The 14,860-nt window shown below is 44.2% G+C and overlaps 1 protein-coding gene across 1 annotated transcript in view; it reads right to left on the reverse strand.

The window, feature by feature from the left end:
• Positions 1 to 14,354, reverse strand: part of SHROOM4 (shroom family member 4) — a 226,763-nt gene extending 212,409 nt beyond the window's left edge. Inside the window, exon 1 of the mRNA XM_039874874.1 lies at positions 13,864 to 14,354. Within this exon, the coding sequence (XP_039730808.1) occupies positions 13,864 to 13,980 (117 nt within the window). The 5' untranslated portion in view covers positions 13,981 to 14,354. The remainder of the gene's footprint in view (positions 1 to 13,863) is intronic.
• Between the last annotated feature and the right edge of the window lie 506 nt (positions 14,355 to 14,860).

Raw genomic sequence — 14,860 nt, forward strand, 5'->3', positions numbered from 1 at the left:
ACAAGGCAGCCAAAGAATCCAAAGATTTCTACTGGAAAATCAGAACTCCCGCATTCCAAAAAGGGAGAGATTACTTCTACCAGGAGAGACTGAGATGATGGATGCCTTTGAGGCTTAGAGCTAGAGCTTAAAGTTTAGGCGCAACTGGATGGGGAGGAAAAGAGATGAGAAGGCCTTCCAAGTATGTAGTGTGAAGCTGAGCCACTCGAAGAACTTCAGAATGAGAAATTTGGAGGTCAGATTTCGCAGGTGTGTTTGGGGGCATAAAGAAAACCATTCTGCCTGAAAACCCAGGTCCTAGAAGGAGTTCTAGAAAGTAAGACTACAGCCAGATGGAGAATAGTCCATACGCCAAGCTAAAGTAGTTTGGGCTCTATCCTACAGGTAGCAGAGAGTCATTCAATAATCTTAAGTGGGAGGGGAGGGGATGATCAAAGGGAGGGAATCCATTCAGGAGGCCACTACAGTAGTGTAGGTGTTCCAGAAGAAGGCTTCTTCTTACCTGTCCCACCTCCTGCAAGATCCACCTTCAAAGCTACCCTCTGTCTGAGCTCACTTGCTCAGAGCTCATTACTTTACATCTCTTTTAAGCTAGGTGAGATATCAATGACATTTCTTATTCTGCATGAGACTCCTAATGTTGTACTGAAGTTGGACAGGGGCTTAAAACAAAGTAGAAACTTCATCCAAATCTTCAAGTTTAGAAGAGAGGCACTATGATATGTCATTTCCATTTCTTTAATAGCATCAGTTGGTTTGTTCCCTGTGGTCACTGTTCTCTCCTAAGATCTCAACAGAAAGGAGCAGGAGGAGAGGAGAGGGAGAGGGTGGGGAGAGGGGGAGAGGGAGGAGAGAGACAGAGAACTGCCAGCATAGGGCAAAACCTGATTGTCATGTGCTTTTCTGGGGCCTGTTCCAGATCACTGTCACTTACAGGCTTAGACTAGAGCTCAGCCTTAAAATAGGGCTCCAACCAAGAAGCAGGGATGAGAGCTGGAAGGGCCTCATCTAGGTCTTAGCAGTGGGAATTAACTCTCGCTGATCCTTAATTCTTTGACTTTTATTAGTAGCTGGAAGGGGAGAGGGATGTAACCTGAACCCTAATGCAGCTGAGAAGAGCTAAGAGCCAAAACCTTCCTTAAGCAGATACGGTATGTGCAGGGTCTGGGCAAGTTTCAGAACACTACACATTTCTCCAGCCAATGGTACAGGAAAATATGAAAAATTACTTATTTAACCCTTTATGTCTAGAGGGGGAGAGACTTTTCCTCCCACCAGGCGTGACTCACACAGCAGAGAGAAGTTAACAAGCTGACTTATAAAAGCCAGAGCACTTGGGTAGTTTTATTGCACAAAAATACCCCCAGTAGCTAGATAGTCAAGTCAATTTCAAATATAAATTACAAGTTATTTCACTCTGTCAGAGAGAAGAGTTAGGTAAAGGAACCCATGTGCCCATTAGCCTTTTAGCAAGAAGTAAGTTTTGTCTACAAGGAGGTAGGGAGGGAGTGAATGTGGAGGCTTGGGAAACAAACCTCAAACCACTGGAGTTTCAGGTCTGTATTGCAAGTTCCCTAGCAGCAGCATCTTTAAAACATTCTGAATTTTAGTTTTTCACCATGCAGAAAAGCAGGTAATGCTGCAAAAATGAAGTAATGAATCTAGAAAGCAAATCTAAGAAGGATGGGGGTAGGAGGGATTGGCAGGCCCTTCTGCACACAAAGTAACCTTTTCTGAGAATTACATGTAAATATGAAGGGCATCAGAGCTGGGGTTTGGGTCAAGTAATCACTCCAAATTTGCAAAAGTCTCTTAATAGTAAAGCAATGTTTTCCACCCAAACTTGCAACAAATGAATTTATAAAGTAAATTCCTATTTTCCCCTCCTTATTTTAATATAAAAATCAGGATGAGAGTTTGGTGAAGACACCACTGAAGGCAATTAAATAATACTTGCAAGTTTAACAGTGCTTTTTTGAAAGTCACATTTAAGAACCAATACAATTGTAAATATTAACAATGATATTCACAGATTAATAATACTATACTATACAAAGAGTATCAAACTGCTAATAACAAACATGCAATACAGAATTGAAACTCCAATGGTTTGAGGTTTGCTTTCCAAGCCTCCACATTGTGTTTTTCACATAGAGAAAACAATCCATCTTGGCAAATCAACTGTTTTTTTTTGTTTGTTTGTTTGTTTTTGTTTGTTTTTTTATTCACAGCCTGGAACATTTTAACATTTCAAACTTCATGTCTGAAGTTTGGCCTTTTGACAGTTTCTTCTATTTTTGTTTAATTTTTGGACTTTCATATCACTTTAAAGTACTAAGTCAGAAAGAACTTCAGTCACTAATACTTGAGGTGACTAGGTATCATGCAGATTGAAGGAGCTAGCAAGACCAAGCTATGACCAGAAAGGCCCATTAAATAACCATACAGGCCTGTTCCAATGTCTGTTGGGGCCTGAAATTATCTGGCAACTACCTAATTTCCACAACAATCAGCAGATTAATAAATTGTCTATGTTAACTATTATGTTCCTAAAGTAATGATTTGTTTTAACTGATCAGTGGCCTTAAGTAAACAAATCCTTTTTTTGAACTGCCTATGGGACTTCTTAACTTGATTGTCCTACAGACACCTCAGTCTCAGAAAATCCAAAACTGAACAACAACTGGTTAGCCCTCCCAATCTCCATCACCACTTACAACCTTTTAAATTAGAAATATTGGCTTTGCCTCTAACTCCTACCTCTCCTTCATTTTTCCCAGTCTGAATGGTGTGCATTACTACTAACATCTGGTAACTTGCTAATGTATAACAACATAAGCACATTGTCAAGATGACTGATTCCCTCAAAATGTTCCCTGCTATTGTTCAGTTCAGGTCTTTCCTCATGGAAGCACTTATGTGGCTGGTACTATGCTAGGAGCTTTATTTTTAATATATTAACTCTAATCTTCCAAAACAACAAAATGGCTACTTACTCCCGACCTGAAGCCATTCTATAGCCCAGTTTTCTGGGTTCATCAAAATAACTGACTCAAAGCCATTCACCTTTGTATCTCACTACTTTGTAAGAATCCAGCAGAGATTCATTGATTCATTTACCCAGCCACACATGCAGTATGACAGTGGGCAATTTACTTAACCTCTCTATACCTCAATTTTTCTCATCTGTTAAATAGCCTTAAAATAAGTTAATGTGTGTTAAAATGGAAAACTAGTGCCTGGTCCAGGATATTCACTATGACAGTATTTGTTAGAAAACAAATACAAGCATAATTTATGGAGCTCTGTGTTGGTGTCATAGGCCATAGGAAGAATAGCTCAGCTCCTAGAACAGACACTTAATAAGTTAGTGCATGAATTAATGAATAATGAAAAAATAACATATCCCCTGCCCTCAGGGAGCTCATACTGCTAGTTCACTGTGGGGTGAACTAACTGGCCTCAGTCTCCTGTCTTTGACTTTAGGACATGAAGCACTTGCATTAACTGGAATGAATGTCTTTCTTCCTCCCCAGCCTACCTATATCCTATAGAACCCTCAGGCCTAGCTTTAGTTCTTTCTTTTTACAAAAAGCCACCCAACCATATCAGCCTATAATGACATTTCTTTTCACTGAATAAATGTTGTTCTTAGATCCTACCCCATAGTTTCAGAACTTCAAGGTTTTTGTTTCCTGGGCTTGCAGTAGTGCCTGTCTTCAACAAAACTGTCACTTCCAGGGAACAGGTCTTCTATGGTGGCTATCTCTTGAAATCTCTAGAGTTAGGCACTTTACAAACTGCTCCACGAATATGTGTTGACTGGCATGTTAACTGATTGGTTGATCAGAAGTTTAATTGAAAGCTCTTAGGTAGGAGCCAAACAAGGTTTAGTATAGCCTTTCAAATTACAGGCTGTTTAGACATTAGCCAGAAATCATGTCTGGTCTTCTAACTTGTGGCAGCAGCAGGCTTCAGATTAAAGGTGTCCTGCTATTTCATACAACTCTCAGTGACTAGTAACTTCAGAAACTTCATATTTTAAGTTCAAAATTCTCTTAAGAGAATTGCTGTTTAATAAGAGACACCTGTAGCATGCTTTTTCTTTCTTAAATCACATACACATCGAGTATTTATATGAGATAAAGGATAAAAATCTCCCTCCCTACCAGAAAAAAAGCACGTACAAGTTTTATTACTTTTATTTTGCAAATAAAGAAATTCAGACACAGAGAAGGAAATGACTTGCCCAATGATACATAAATAATGATTGGCAAAGCGAAGACCAAACTTCAGGTCTTCTGAATCCAAGTTAATAACCCTTACCATGATTTGAGATATAAAACAAATCAAAACTTTTCCTTTGACCTTGACACCTGAGGGATATGTTGGTAATATTACCAGTTTTTGCACTAAATTACAATTCTCAATACCAATCTCCCTCCCTCCTTTCCCACCTCTCATTGTTCTCTCATTTCTCTATCTCATTTCTTCCTCCCATATTCTTATCCAGTTCTTTTTCTCTCTCTTTCTTCCCTTCACCTATGAAAACATGATATTACAGAAAGAGCCTGTGATTTGGAGTCAGACAGAAGTACATTTGAATGTCACTTCTTCCACTTACTGTGTAACTTAGAGTCCGTTAATTAACTTTTCTTGAGCCTCAGTCCTCTCATTTGTACAATAGAGACATCATTATCTACATCCAAGAGTTACTGTAAAAATTAAACGAGGATATATATAAAACACCTAGGCGCAGCAGTATTTTCCACATAGCAGATCTAATACCTCTTCTATCCCACCATATCTTGGTCTTAACCACACTTTGGGTTCAAGAGGTTGCTGAGATCCAATCAAACTACATTGCACCCACCCAGCAAGGCACATCCATAGAAGTGGAATATCAGGTCCTTGCCTGGTCTACTTTTCAGCCTGTTTTCTTGATACTCTCTGATTGCAAATTTAACTTAACACAGAGCTCCAAACTCTTAGTTAAGTCCTCCAAAGAACATGAGAGTCAAGACCTGATACTTACTCACCCCTGAGACTCCAAGATGTCATCACTCATTATCTCAGTTACATAAGATGCCATCAAAAGTTGCCTACTTCCAGAAGTTTTCACAGGAGTTTTTACTTACATCAAACACAAAGAAATGGAAAACAGGGAGGCAGCCCAACAAAGACAAGGGTTTAGCATGTCATCTTCTCATAAGCAAAGCTGGGGCTACAGCCATGAGACTCTAACCTATTTCTAGAATAACTAGTTGAACCAGATTTACTTCCAGCTCTACCTCATCTCTCTCCCAACCCCCTCCTCCAAAAGAAAAATCAATTTCTGATGGACCGTGAAAGGCAGTACAGGAGAACCATTCAAAAGTTCCCTGCCAGAGGCTTAGGAAGAGAGACGACCATACAGCTGGGAATCTGCAGAGTGGCATTAGAGTGGGGGCCAAAAGACACCATAAAGGGTCTGTCCATCACTGGGCTTAACCCTTGATCCTGTCAAATTAGTCCCACCTCCCATTCCTCACAGATGTAACATTAAAAGATGAATGAAAGTTAACAGACCATGTTGCATGCCATCCCTGAGAACATATCAGTAAACAGCCACTTCTGGAAAGATAGGAAGTAGTAGTGTGGAGAAAAGCAAAGCACCGTAAGAACTGCCTGCTGTCGGTCAACCTACATACTTCCACAGCCTAGACCAAGCAAGGACCCTGAAGCCATTAGTGACCCTTCAATAAAGCAGAAGCTTGCCCCATGGAGAGTCTGAGAAGAAACAGGAGGGTACAGAGAGGTGAAATAACATGCCAAGATTACTCAGAAAGATGACAAGAGAGTATCAGGAATGTGACAGAGGTTCTGTCCTCCACTGAAACAGGATAGAAAGAGACACAGCATGAGAAAATTTCCCCTAATCCAGCTATCACTTTGCTGAGTGTTTTCAAACTTCATCAACCTTAACTCTATGAACTTCTCTTGCTCCCCACCAGAAGCATGGCTGAGCTAAGAGAGACTAAGCTGATACAGTAGACTAGAAGGGCCCATTGTAACCAAAGAAGATAAAAAGTTGAGTTTTGGACAAGGCAGGACAGCCAATGAATGAACAAAGAGGCAATGGCACTTGAATGTGACAGTCCAAAATGCAGGCCTCAAGTAACTGGTGCTGATTGGTGGGGGCTGGGAATTAAAGACCAGACATGAAAGAAGGGCAGCCTGGATGCATGGAAAATGTGTCTCTGTTGCTACTAGGCAGTGCTCACTCTGTGACATGACGTAGTCACAGACTCACACTGCCCCGTGTAAGAGGAGGGAGTAGAGGCGAAGTCAAAGGGGTGGGGTTAGTTACATAGAGAAACCAAGTCATCTTGATCCTCGCAACTTCAGTTACCAACCAGGATGGCTTTGTGCCCAAGTAAACATGCCAGTGTGTTGTGAGACAGAACAGGTCATCCCTTGCAAAACCAATGCCTAAGATGATCTTTCCACTTGGCCTATTTACACATGATGGGGTAAAGGGGTGTAAGGAGACAAACCTCTACCCCATCCTAGTTCTTGAAACACAAACTTTAGCTAGGAAAAATAACTTTTTCATTCATGGCTTAATTAACGTCTGTCTGAAGGAGGTATTTTAGAGGAGCACCAGGAGACAAAATATTAGTTCTACAGAAGCTGAAAGTGATCTAGGTACCAACATAAGCAATATAAAAGGGTTACTAGCTGACAATAAGATAACTCAGGTGAACCTTGGGTACAATTTCAGAAATTTAACCGTGCATACACTGAGTGTGCACACACACTCAAGGGTATGAGTATCTTGGGCATCGATAGTAGTAGAGACCCTAAACCCATCCAGGTCTGTGTAACAGAGATATCTGGAGCACTTGTCCCTAACTTATAAATGGATTGTTGTCTAAGAATACTTTTTGTAAATAAGCAACTTGGAGCTTTGATACAATTTCCTGTAGATAGAACATTATAAATAGTGGTTAGATTCCATAATTTTATCAGCCATACACCATGGATTAAATAGGCCTTTCCAAAACTGTTCTGAACCTAGCCACTATCAATAACATTGTGTCAGTGAGAAATGTGTCCTAGACACTCTCTTCTCCAGGCCTCTCATCCTTCAGTAATAATGAGGATGAAGTCCACTCCAATACACTCCCTGATCAGGGCTTTAGTAGCAAGAAAAGGTATTTATTTGCTCTGCTCAAGTGACAAACTAGCAAATATGAGGACATGGGGGATGAGGCTGTGGGTGAAAGACTTCCAGCAGGAGTGACTCTTGTGGGTATTCCAGGTACAGAAAAAAGACCTCAGAACCCAAGGATGGCAGTAACAGCAGGAGTTTTTTCATTCAGTGCCAGTGGCAATGTGCAGGGAGATAAATATCTGACAGGGGTTGGGAACAGGAACTGCTGTGTCTAAATTCCTAAACAGGGGCTTTGTAAGTTGGAGGCTGCTTATATGCCACATATGATCAGTATCTTCAATCTTGGAGATGCCTATTTTTCTCAGAAGGGGAAAATTAAATTTAGAGAGATTACTTCTACAAATTCCAAACCAGCAGTTGAGAAAAAAATAAAGTAAAATAAAAAATCCAATGTTCTAAAGTTCTGACTATTCATTAAATGCCACTTCCTTTTTCTATTATACAAATTCCTTTTCTGTAACTTTGTATAAACACATATGATCATTGAAGTCAGGGCTTAAATCCTCTCTCATCTCCCCTAGAACACCTTCCCTAAGGCTGGCCTGGGATACAGGCAATTCTAAATCAATACTAAGAGGTGATTTATGTACCTCCCAAATTTATTATGTGGCTGCTCCAGATGCCTACATGGAGGCCTTTGCAGTTATGGCTTATCAGCAGCACAGATAACCACTAAAAGGCTTTGCTAGACACAGGATCTTCATATGGCATAGACACCAGAAAAAGCCAAAGTGGTTTTCGGTTGTATTTTTTAAAGAATGGTCCTACTCAACTTTGATCAGATTCTCCTCAGTTACTGTGTTCAGCTATGGGCTCCGTAACTCAAGAGGAACATGGACAGGCTGGAGTTCATCCAAAGTAGTAGGAGGAAACAGGAGAGAAGGCTGGATCTCAGATTCCATATGCCCTAAAGAGCTAGGGCTCTTTAGCTTAGAAAAGTGAAACAAGGAGACATAGTTTGTGTCTTTGGACCTCCCAAAGGCTGTCCCAAGATAGAAAGCAACCTGTTCTGTGTGGTCCCAGAGGGTAGAGCTAGGATCCAAGGAATGTAGGCAGAGGGAGAATTATTGCAACTCAACTTAAGTAAAAGCTGTCCATCCATAGTCAAAGCTTTCCATCAATGAAATGGACTGGCTAATAAAGGAGGGAGTTTCTTGGTGATCACAGGAGAATAAGCTCAAGGCTACTGCACAGGAGGCTCACGAATTGGTAAAGTCTACGACCAAGTAACTTCCAAAAGCCCCTCCTCACTCAGAATCTTATTCTAGGTCTCCTCCGAGAACAGCATTAGTTTAGCAGCCCTGAGTTGAGTCTGCCTTTTGGTGTGTCTGTGTGTGGAGGGGGATAGTGAGAGCAGCCCTTCACTTAATCTTCACTGTTCTTCATTAACTTTTCTCAGATGAGTCAGCATCTCTTTTTACTCCATGGTTCTGAAGAAACATAATTATAAAAACTGTGCTGTCCCCTCCAGATAATCACTCCATAAACACAAATCTCAAGTCTATGTCTCCCTTTTTCTGTTTAAAACATTCCTGGAAGGAGGTTGGGGGCAGCAAGAGGGTAACTTTTAACTTTTAACTTTTTTAAGGGACAATGCTCAAGTGTCTTCTAGCTGAAATTGAATTATTGTCTTTGAGGTTTTAGTGAGGGAAAACTCTCTAACAGGCATGGCGTTTTTCACTTCAGGGAGCACACGTGTGGGTATCAGGAGGTTACGAAGTGTATTATGACAGCCCAGCAGGCCCAAAAGTAGTGCGTACCTGAAGCTCAGTCAAGGGTTACCAGACATACCACCTGCCTTTCTCACTCTACCTCCCTCCAACTTTTGTATCTCTCTGGATGAATTCCTACCTCATGTCCCTAAACACCTACTTTCTGAGAGAAGACAGCAGTTAGGGAACTGAGGCAGTAGACATCTTTGCTGATTTTAGAGGCAGAAATGAGGAAAGGATTAAGTAAGCAGGCTGGACTAAGCTCTCAAGAAGCACATCCCATGAAGGTCCCTTTGTGAATGCCAAGCCCTGGTCTGGGGGTGGGCCTAGCTTGTAACACAGCTAAAAATGCTTCATAGGAACTATCATTTCTCATATAAAATGACCTCCGCACCCAAAAAGAACTCAAACTTATAACCAAATTACTGCCAGCCCTAAGAGAGCCTCAGTCTGACTCTACACATGTCCTCTTGAAATCTCAACTGCCTCTTTGTATGCTTCTTCTAGAAATAAGGTCACAGTTGGGATGGGAAAAGAGATAAAAACAACTTAAATAATATGAACTGCCAGTTTTTTAGGCTAAGGACATCAAACAGTATTAGAGTTTCTCCAATTCATTCTCATGTCATCTTTGAAGATAAACATGGGGCAGGTATGTCTAACCCCATTTTGTAAATAGAGACTTGGGTATAGAGAGGGTAAAATGATATAGCGGGAAAAAATGATATAGCAACAGCAGTGCACATTAAGTGGAGGAGATGAAGCTTCTTTCTCCCCTAGGCTACTCCCCTACACCACCCTACTTTGTTCCAAGACAGTAACTAGTCCCCACTTCCATCTGTGCCAAATGGAGACGGCTACCAAAAATGGGCTAGGAAAAGGGCAAATATGTAAGGTGAACCTGCCTTCCGCCCTGTCTTATCCTCCTGCCCAATTTTCCTCCTACTCCTTTTCCTACATCTCCACACTTGTCTCCACTCTTTCTTTTCTCCACCCTCAGCCAACCTCAGGGCACATTTCCAATAACAAAATGGGTATAGGATCCTTACACTCATAGTTTACATCACGCCACCTCCCTCCCCCCACCCCTCTCAGAAGGACACAATGTGAATCTCTTAAACCTCTGCGATGCAGAATTAGTAATACCAGAACCTTGGAAAGGTCACCCATTCCCAAACAGAATCTTTTCCAGCACAGGGAGCCAACTTCATAACCAACTTCACTGTAAAAGGGTACTGCTAAATAGCAAAACAGACAAAGTTAATTAGAAGAGAATCTCCACTTCACCCTGACAGCCTCCCTGGGTCAATGAGGTAGTAAAAGAAACTAACCAAAGGAATTAGTAACACCAAGGTCATGGGCCCAATTCCTTTGTGCGTCATGCTTCTTTGGGAACACAACAATGTGTGGGGAAATTATAAACCATCATTAACACTTGGGATAATCAACAGTAGCTTTTTAAAAACATTTCTTCTTTCTTTATCACTTGATTGTCAGGAGGAGAGTATACCAGTCTCCATAATTTGGGAAGCTGAATTCCCCACATTTAGGTAAATCACAGAAGATGGTAAGAATCGATGATTTCTCCAACCTGATCATTTCTTGGTCCAAAGGTTCTCCCACGACAAAGATGAAGTAGACTTTCACATTCCATGCACTCTTTTCCCAGTAATCACCTTTTCTCAAATTTGTCCAATCCCAAGATACCTCCACCTTTCCACAAGCTATCTTGCCACACGACTGAGACCCAAATTGCCACATGACTGAGACCCGAATCGCTTTTTTTCCCCATGATACCAAAGGAGGTATCTCCATTTATCACTATTGTTCTTGTATCTTTCCTCCATCTCTGCCTGACTTGAGATTATCACAAGTGATTTGGAGTCACCAAAATAGTCTTCTCCTACTCCCTGAGCCCAGACTCCATTAGGAAGTATCTGCAACCCAGTCCTCACCTACTATGGAACTATACGGTGGCATAGAAAGGGTCACTGTGGTGAAGGCTGCCAAGACTGGATACATCCCTGAATGTCATTGACCATGCCCCTTCACAAACTGCAGTACTACCAGAAGAATCAAGATACTCTCCAAGTAGTAGAAAATGTGACAGACTTGGAGCCTACTACTGACTTACCATATGACAGACTTAGGCAAGCTACTTGATGTATCAGAGCCTCAGTTTTCCATCAGTTTCTCCACAAACTTTCTTGACTGCCTCCCAGGGTGGCTGTAAGAAGCTAATGAAATAAGAGATGTGGAAACACACTATAAACAGGAACCATGTATGCAAATGGAACAAAGCATCATCTTCCTCAGTCTGCAACCCTTCTGAGGAGAAAAGGACCAGAGCAAGCATAAAGGATTGGCTACTAGACCATCAGAGTCTTATTTAAAGCCACCCACTTAAACCTCATTGTAGATATGTGGACACCTAAGCCCAGGGAAAGCAAGTGATGTATGCAGGATCCCAGAGCTAGTGAGTAGCAGAGCAAGGATTAGAACCCAATTTTTAGATCCGCCAATGCAATTCTCTTTCTATATCCTTCCATCCTATCCCCACCAGTGTGTACAGACTGAGGCTATTTTCAAGAAGAAAGTTGTATTGTTCTGAAGCATGAGGGGAAACAAAACTGAGGTAGAAAAATGAAAAGAGGAATTAATGAAATGTGCCACAGAGTGTCCTGGCAAGAAAAAATCAAACAACAACAACAACAACAAACAGGCAACCACTTCACTTAAAAAAATAAAACAAACAAACAAAAAAACTATGGCCCCTTTATATAATGTTGGGGCTAACCATGTTAAATATAGCTGGCTTTTACTGTAAGGAGCCAGGTTATTTGGGAAGGACGGGGGAAATGATTTTACCCCCTGCATCTCCAAATGTGTGTAATAATGAGTCTTCATATAATAGGGGTCAACTGCACATTCAGTGGAAAGGGAATCATTAAAAGGCACCCTGGCTCTCAACACACGAGTCACTTCCTCAGCAGCTTGGCCAAGGAAACCCTCATCTACCCTCAAATAATCCCCCAGCCAGACCACAAATTGCTGGCTGCCCCATACTTAGTAACACCTCCTGCTATGCTATTACCGGCTTTCAAAACAATCCAGCACCATCACAGCAAGCACTCTGTATGGTGGCTCTCAGGATGGGTCAGCCTTGGGCAGAGGTGAAAAATGACCTCTCCAAGGCAGGTTATTTAGGCAAACGGTGGAAATTCTGTGGGTGTCGTAAAAAGAAAAAGAAAGGGAGGAACTGCCAGACCACGGAGGGCTGCATAGCCAGTTGTGACCTTGGTGGAAAAATGAAGAAGAGGAGTTTGATTAGAAGAAATTCTGAAGACCAGGATCCTCCTCTCTAAAGAGGTTGTATGAGACTGTTTTTGATTTTAAAAGAAAGTTTACTTCCTTCAGAGAATACTGGAGGGTGGGTGCCTTAAGAGAGGGTGTGACAGTAGGTGACCAAGGCATCTCAGGCTGGTAGAAATACATGACTAGTATGGGGGAAGGGGCTGCTGGATGAAGATCTGGGCTGGTGATTGGTGTTTGGGGAGGCTAAAGATCCCAGGTTTCCATCACAGCTCTTCAAAATTTTGCCTCAGCATTCTTTAGACTGCTCAACTGATTGGTACACCCCATGGCAACACCCCAGAGCTGCCAAGAGTGTGAGCCCCAAGGCCGGAAGGACCCTACACTACAAGTTAACCAACAGCTGCAATGCGGGTGAAGCAACACAGGTTGCGTGGCGGAGAGGATGGGGGGTGGCGTACTACTCTCTGCTGACATGTGACCCACATTAAAAAGCCAAAAAATAGTAATAGTGGTTCCCTGGTGAGAAGCCACTTCTTTCTATCTCCAGCCCAAACCCACATCTACAACCTCAACAGCAATTTGAACGGGTTAGAAGGGCTTTTCAGAGTTGATCATCTAAGAGAAAAAAAAATGGGACAAAGTACGTGAAGTTCGTTTACTTGGCAATCTGTCGCCTCAAGGTGAGTTGTCCTACAAATTTCTCTTCCCAATAACAGCCCCAGCGGCCCCCATCCTCACCCCTACAAAGAATGGCTCGCTTGGGAGGTCGTGAAGCACTTGGGAGAGATCCACTCCCAGGTCCTCGGCTGTAACTTGGCTTCCAGCAGATCACAGCCTCCTAAAACAAACAAACCCTGGCGGCGGCGGCGGCGGCGGCGGCGGCGGCGGCGGCGGCGGCGGCGGCGGCGGCGGCGGCGGCGGCGGCGGCGGCGGCGGGGCAGCTCCAGCACAGCTGCGCTACATGGCGCAAAAGTTTCTTCCACACTTCTCAACGTGCAGGAAATCTCGCCGGCGCTGGGACAGGACTTAGGAGGGAGGGGAAGGCCAAGCTGAAGCGACAGCAGCAACGCCCCGCCAGCTGAATGGATGTGCGCTCATCCGGCCGTGGGAAGTGAGGCTGACGAAAGCCACCAATGCCTCATCTACGTTCCCACACCAGACCCTCTCCCTGCAACCTGCCCCGATGGGACCGCCCGCCGGTCGACAGAAGGCCAGCGCTGCTGAGAAAGCTGCCAAGCTTCCTTGCCTGTCCCTTAAATCCCTCACAGTCCCTCAGGAGCGCGGGAACTTCTAAAGAGAAACCCCCACCAGCCACCACTTCCTCCAGTAAAACTGAGGGGAGCAGCCCGACGTGGGGGAGCAAAAGCTGCCCCATAGCCGCCCAAATGTGCGCGCTGGGCCAGCTGTGCTTCCGCCGTGCTTCCGCCACTCTTAAGGGGTGCCTGACCTGGGCTGGTGGCAAGACCCTCCTCCGTGCTGCTAATGCGCCACAGGAGGACTTTCACCCCCAATCCGGGCCAAATTTCAAAGTTAGTCTGAGGGCCCAGTCTCGCGGCAGCCTGTACACCCGTCTGCCCATTCAAAGTTGGGCACCGCTGGGACAGAGCCGCCAGTTCTTACCTTTGACACCGTGAGCGGTTCGCAGTGTTCCAGACCCCCCTTAAGGGTGAAGCCCCAAGGCGCGCCCCCTTGCAGCTGCACCGGGACGTACTGGAAGGACCCAGGCCGGTTCTCCATCCTCTGCCCGGCTCAGGCGCCACGGGGCTCCTTTTCCGCGGGGCTACGTTGCCTCCGCGCCCAGCAGCTCCGCCACCATCGCCCTCCAGCGCTACGCCACCCCGCACCGCCCTGCTCCGCCTACTCCCCTGGCTGGAGAAGCTCCGGCCGCGAGCGAGTACAAGGAGGAAATGACACGGAGCTGGAGAAAGGGGGAGAAAGGGGGGAAAGGAGAAGGGGAAAAAAAGAAAAGAAAGGAACGGAGAGGCGGGGGAATTGCGTTTAATGGACAAGAAAACGGAGCAATGGGGAGGGGGCAGTCACTGGGACCTCGCCTATAGGATCGCTGGGGAGTGGGAGCGAGGCGAGGCCTCACATCAATTGTTACATTGTTTCATTCAAGCAGGCCCTCGCTTTGGTCCTCCTCCTTACTGCCGGGTTCCCCGCCCCTCCAGCCAGCCGAGGCGAGGAGAGGTGAAAGTCGTTAGTGTGGATGGCCTGAGCGGCGGAGTGGGCTAAAACGCTGGTTTCCCGATTAGCGCGTTCATGTTTCTCTGACTGCCTTTTTCATCGGAAGGTCCCGAGGACCGGGAACTGGGGAAGTTATAAAGGCTGCTAATTTGTGGACCTTGCCTAGAGGAATAGAAAGTAAAGCAAGCAGGCCAGTGGTCACAGTGGGGCTGTGTGTGTAGGCTGCTCTGTGCGTATGTGCTAGGTGTGTGGGGTCATTATGAAACATTGCTCCAGAGCATAGTTTAAATAAAGAAGTACTTTGAGGATGCCCCTTGCCCGGGCTCTGCCGCGCCCAGGCTCAACGCTGGCGTCTACAGGTAGCACTGTGCTTGTGTGTGTTCCAGTCATCTGGAGTTTCTGGCACGGCCTTACACTTGCCCCATTGAGA

The sequence above is a fragment of the Pteropus medius genome, unplaced genomic scaffold (assembly GCF_902729225.1).
Source record: "Pteropus medius unplaced genomic scaffold, Ma_sr-lr_union100, whole genome shotgun sequence".
NCBI lineage: Eukaryota > Metazoa > Chordata > Mammalia > Chiroptera > Pteropodidae > Pteropus > Pteropus medius.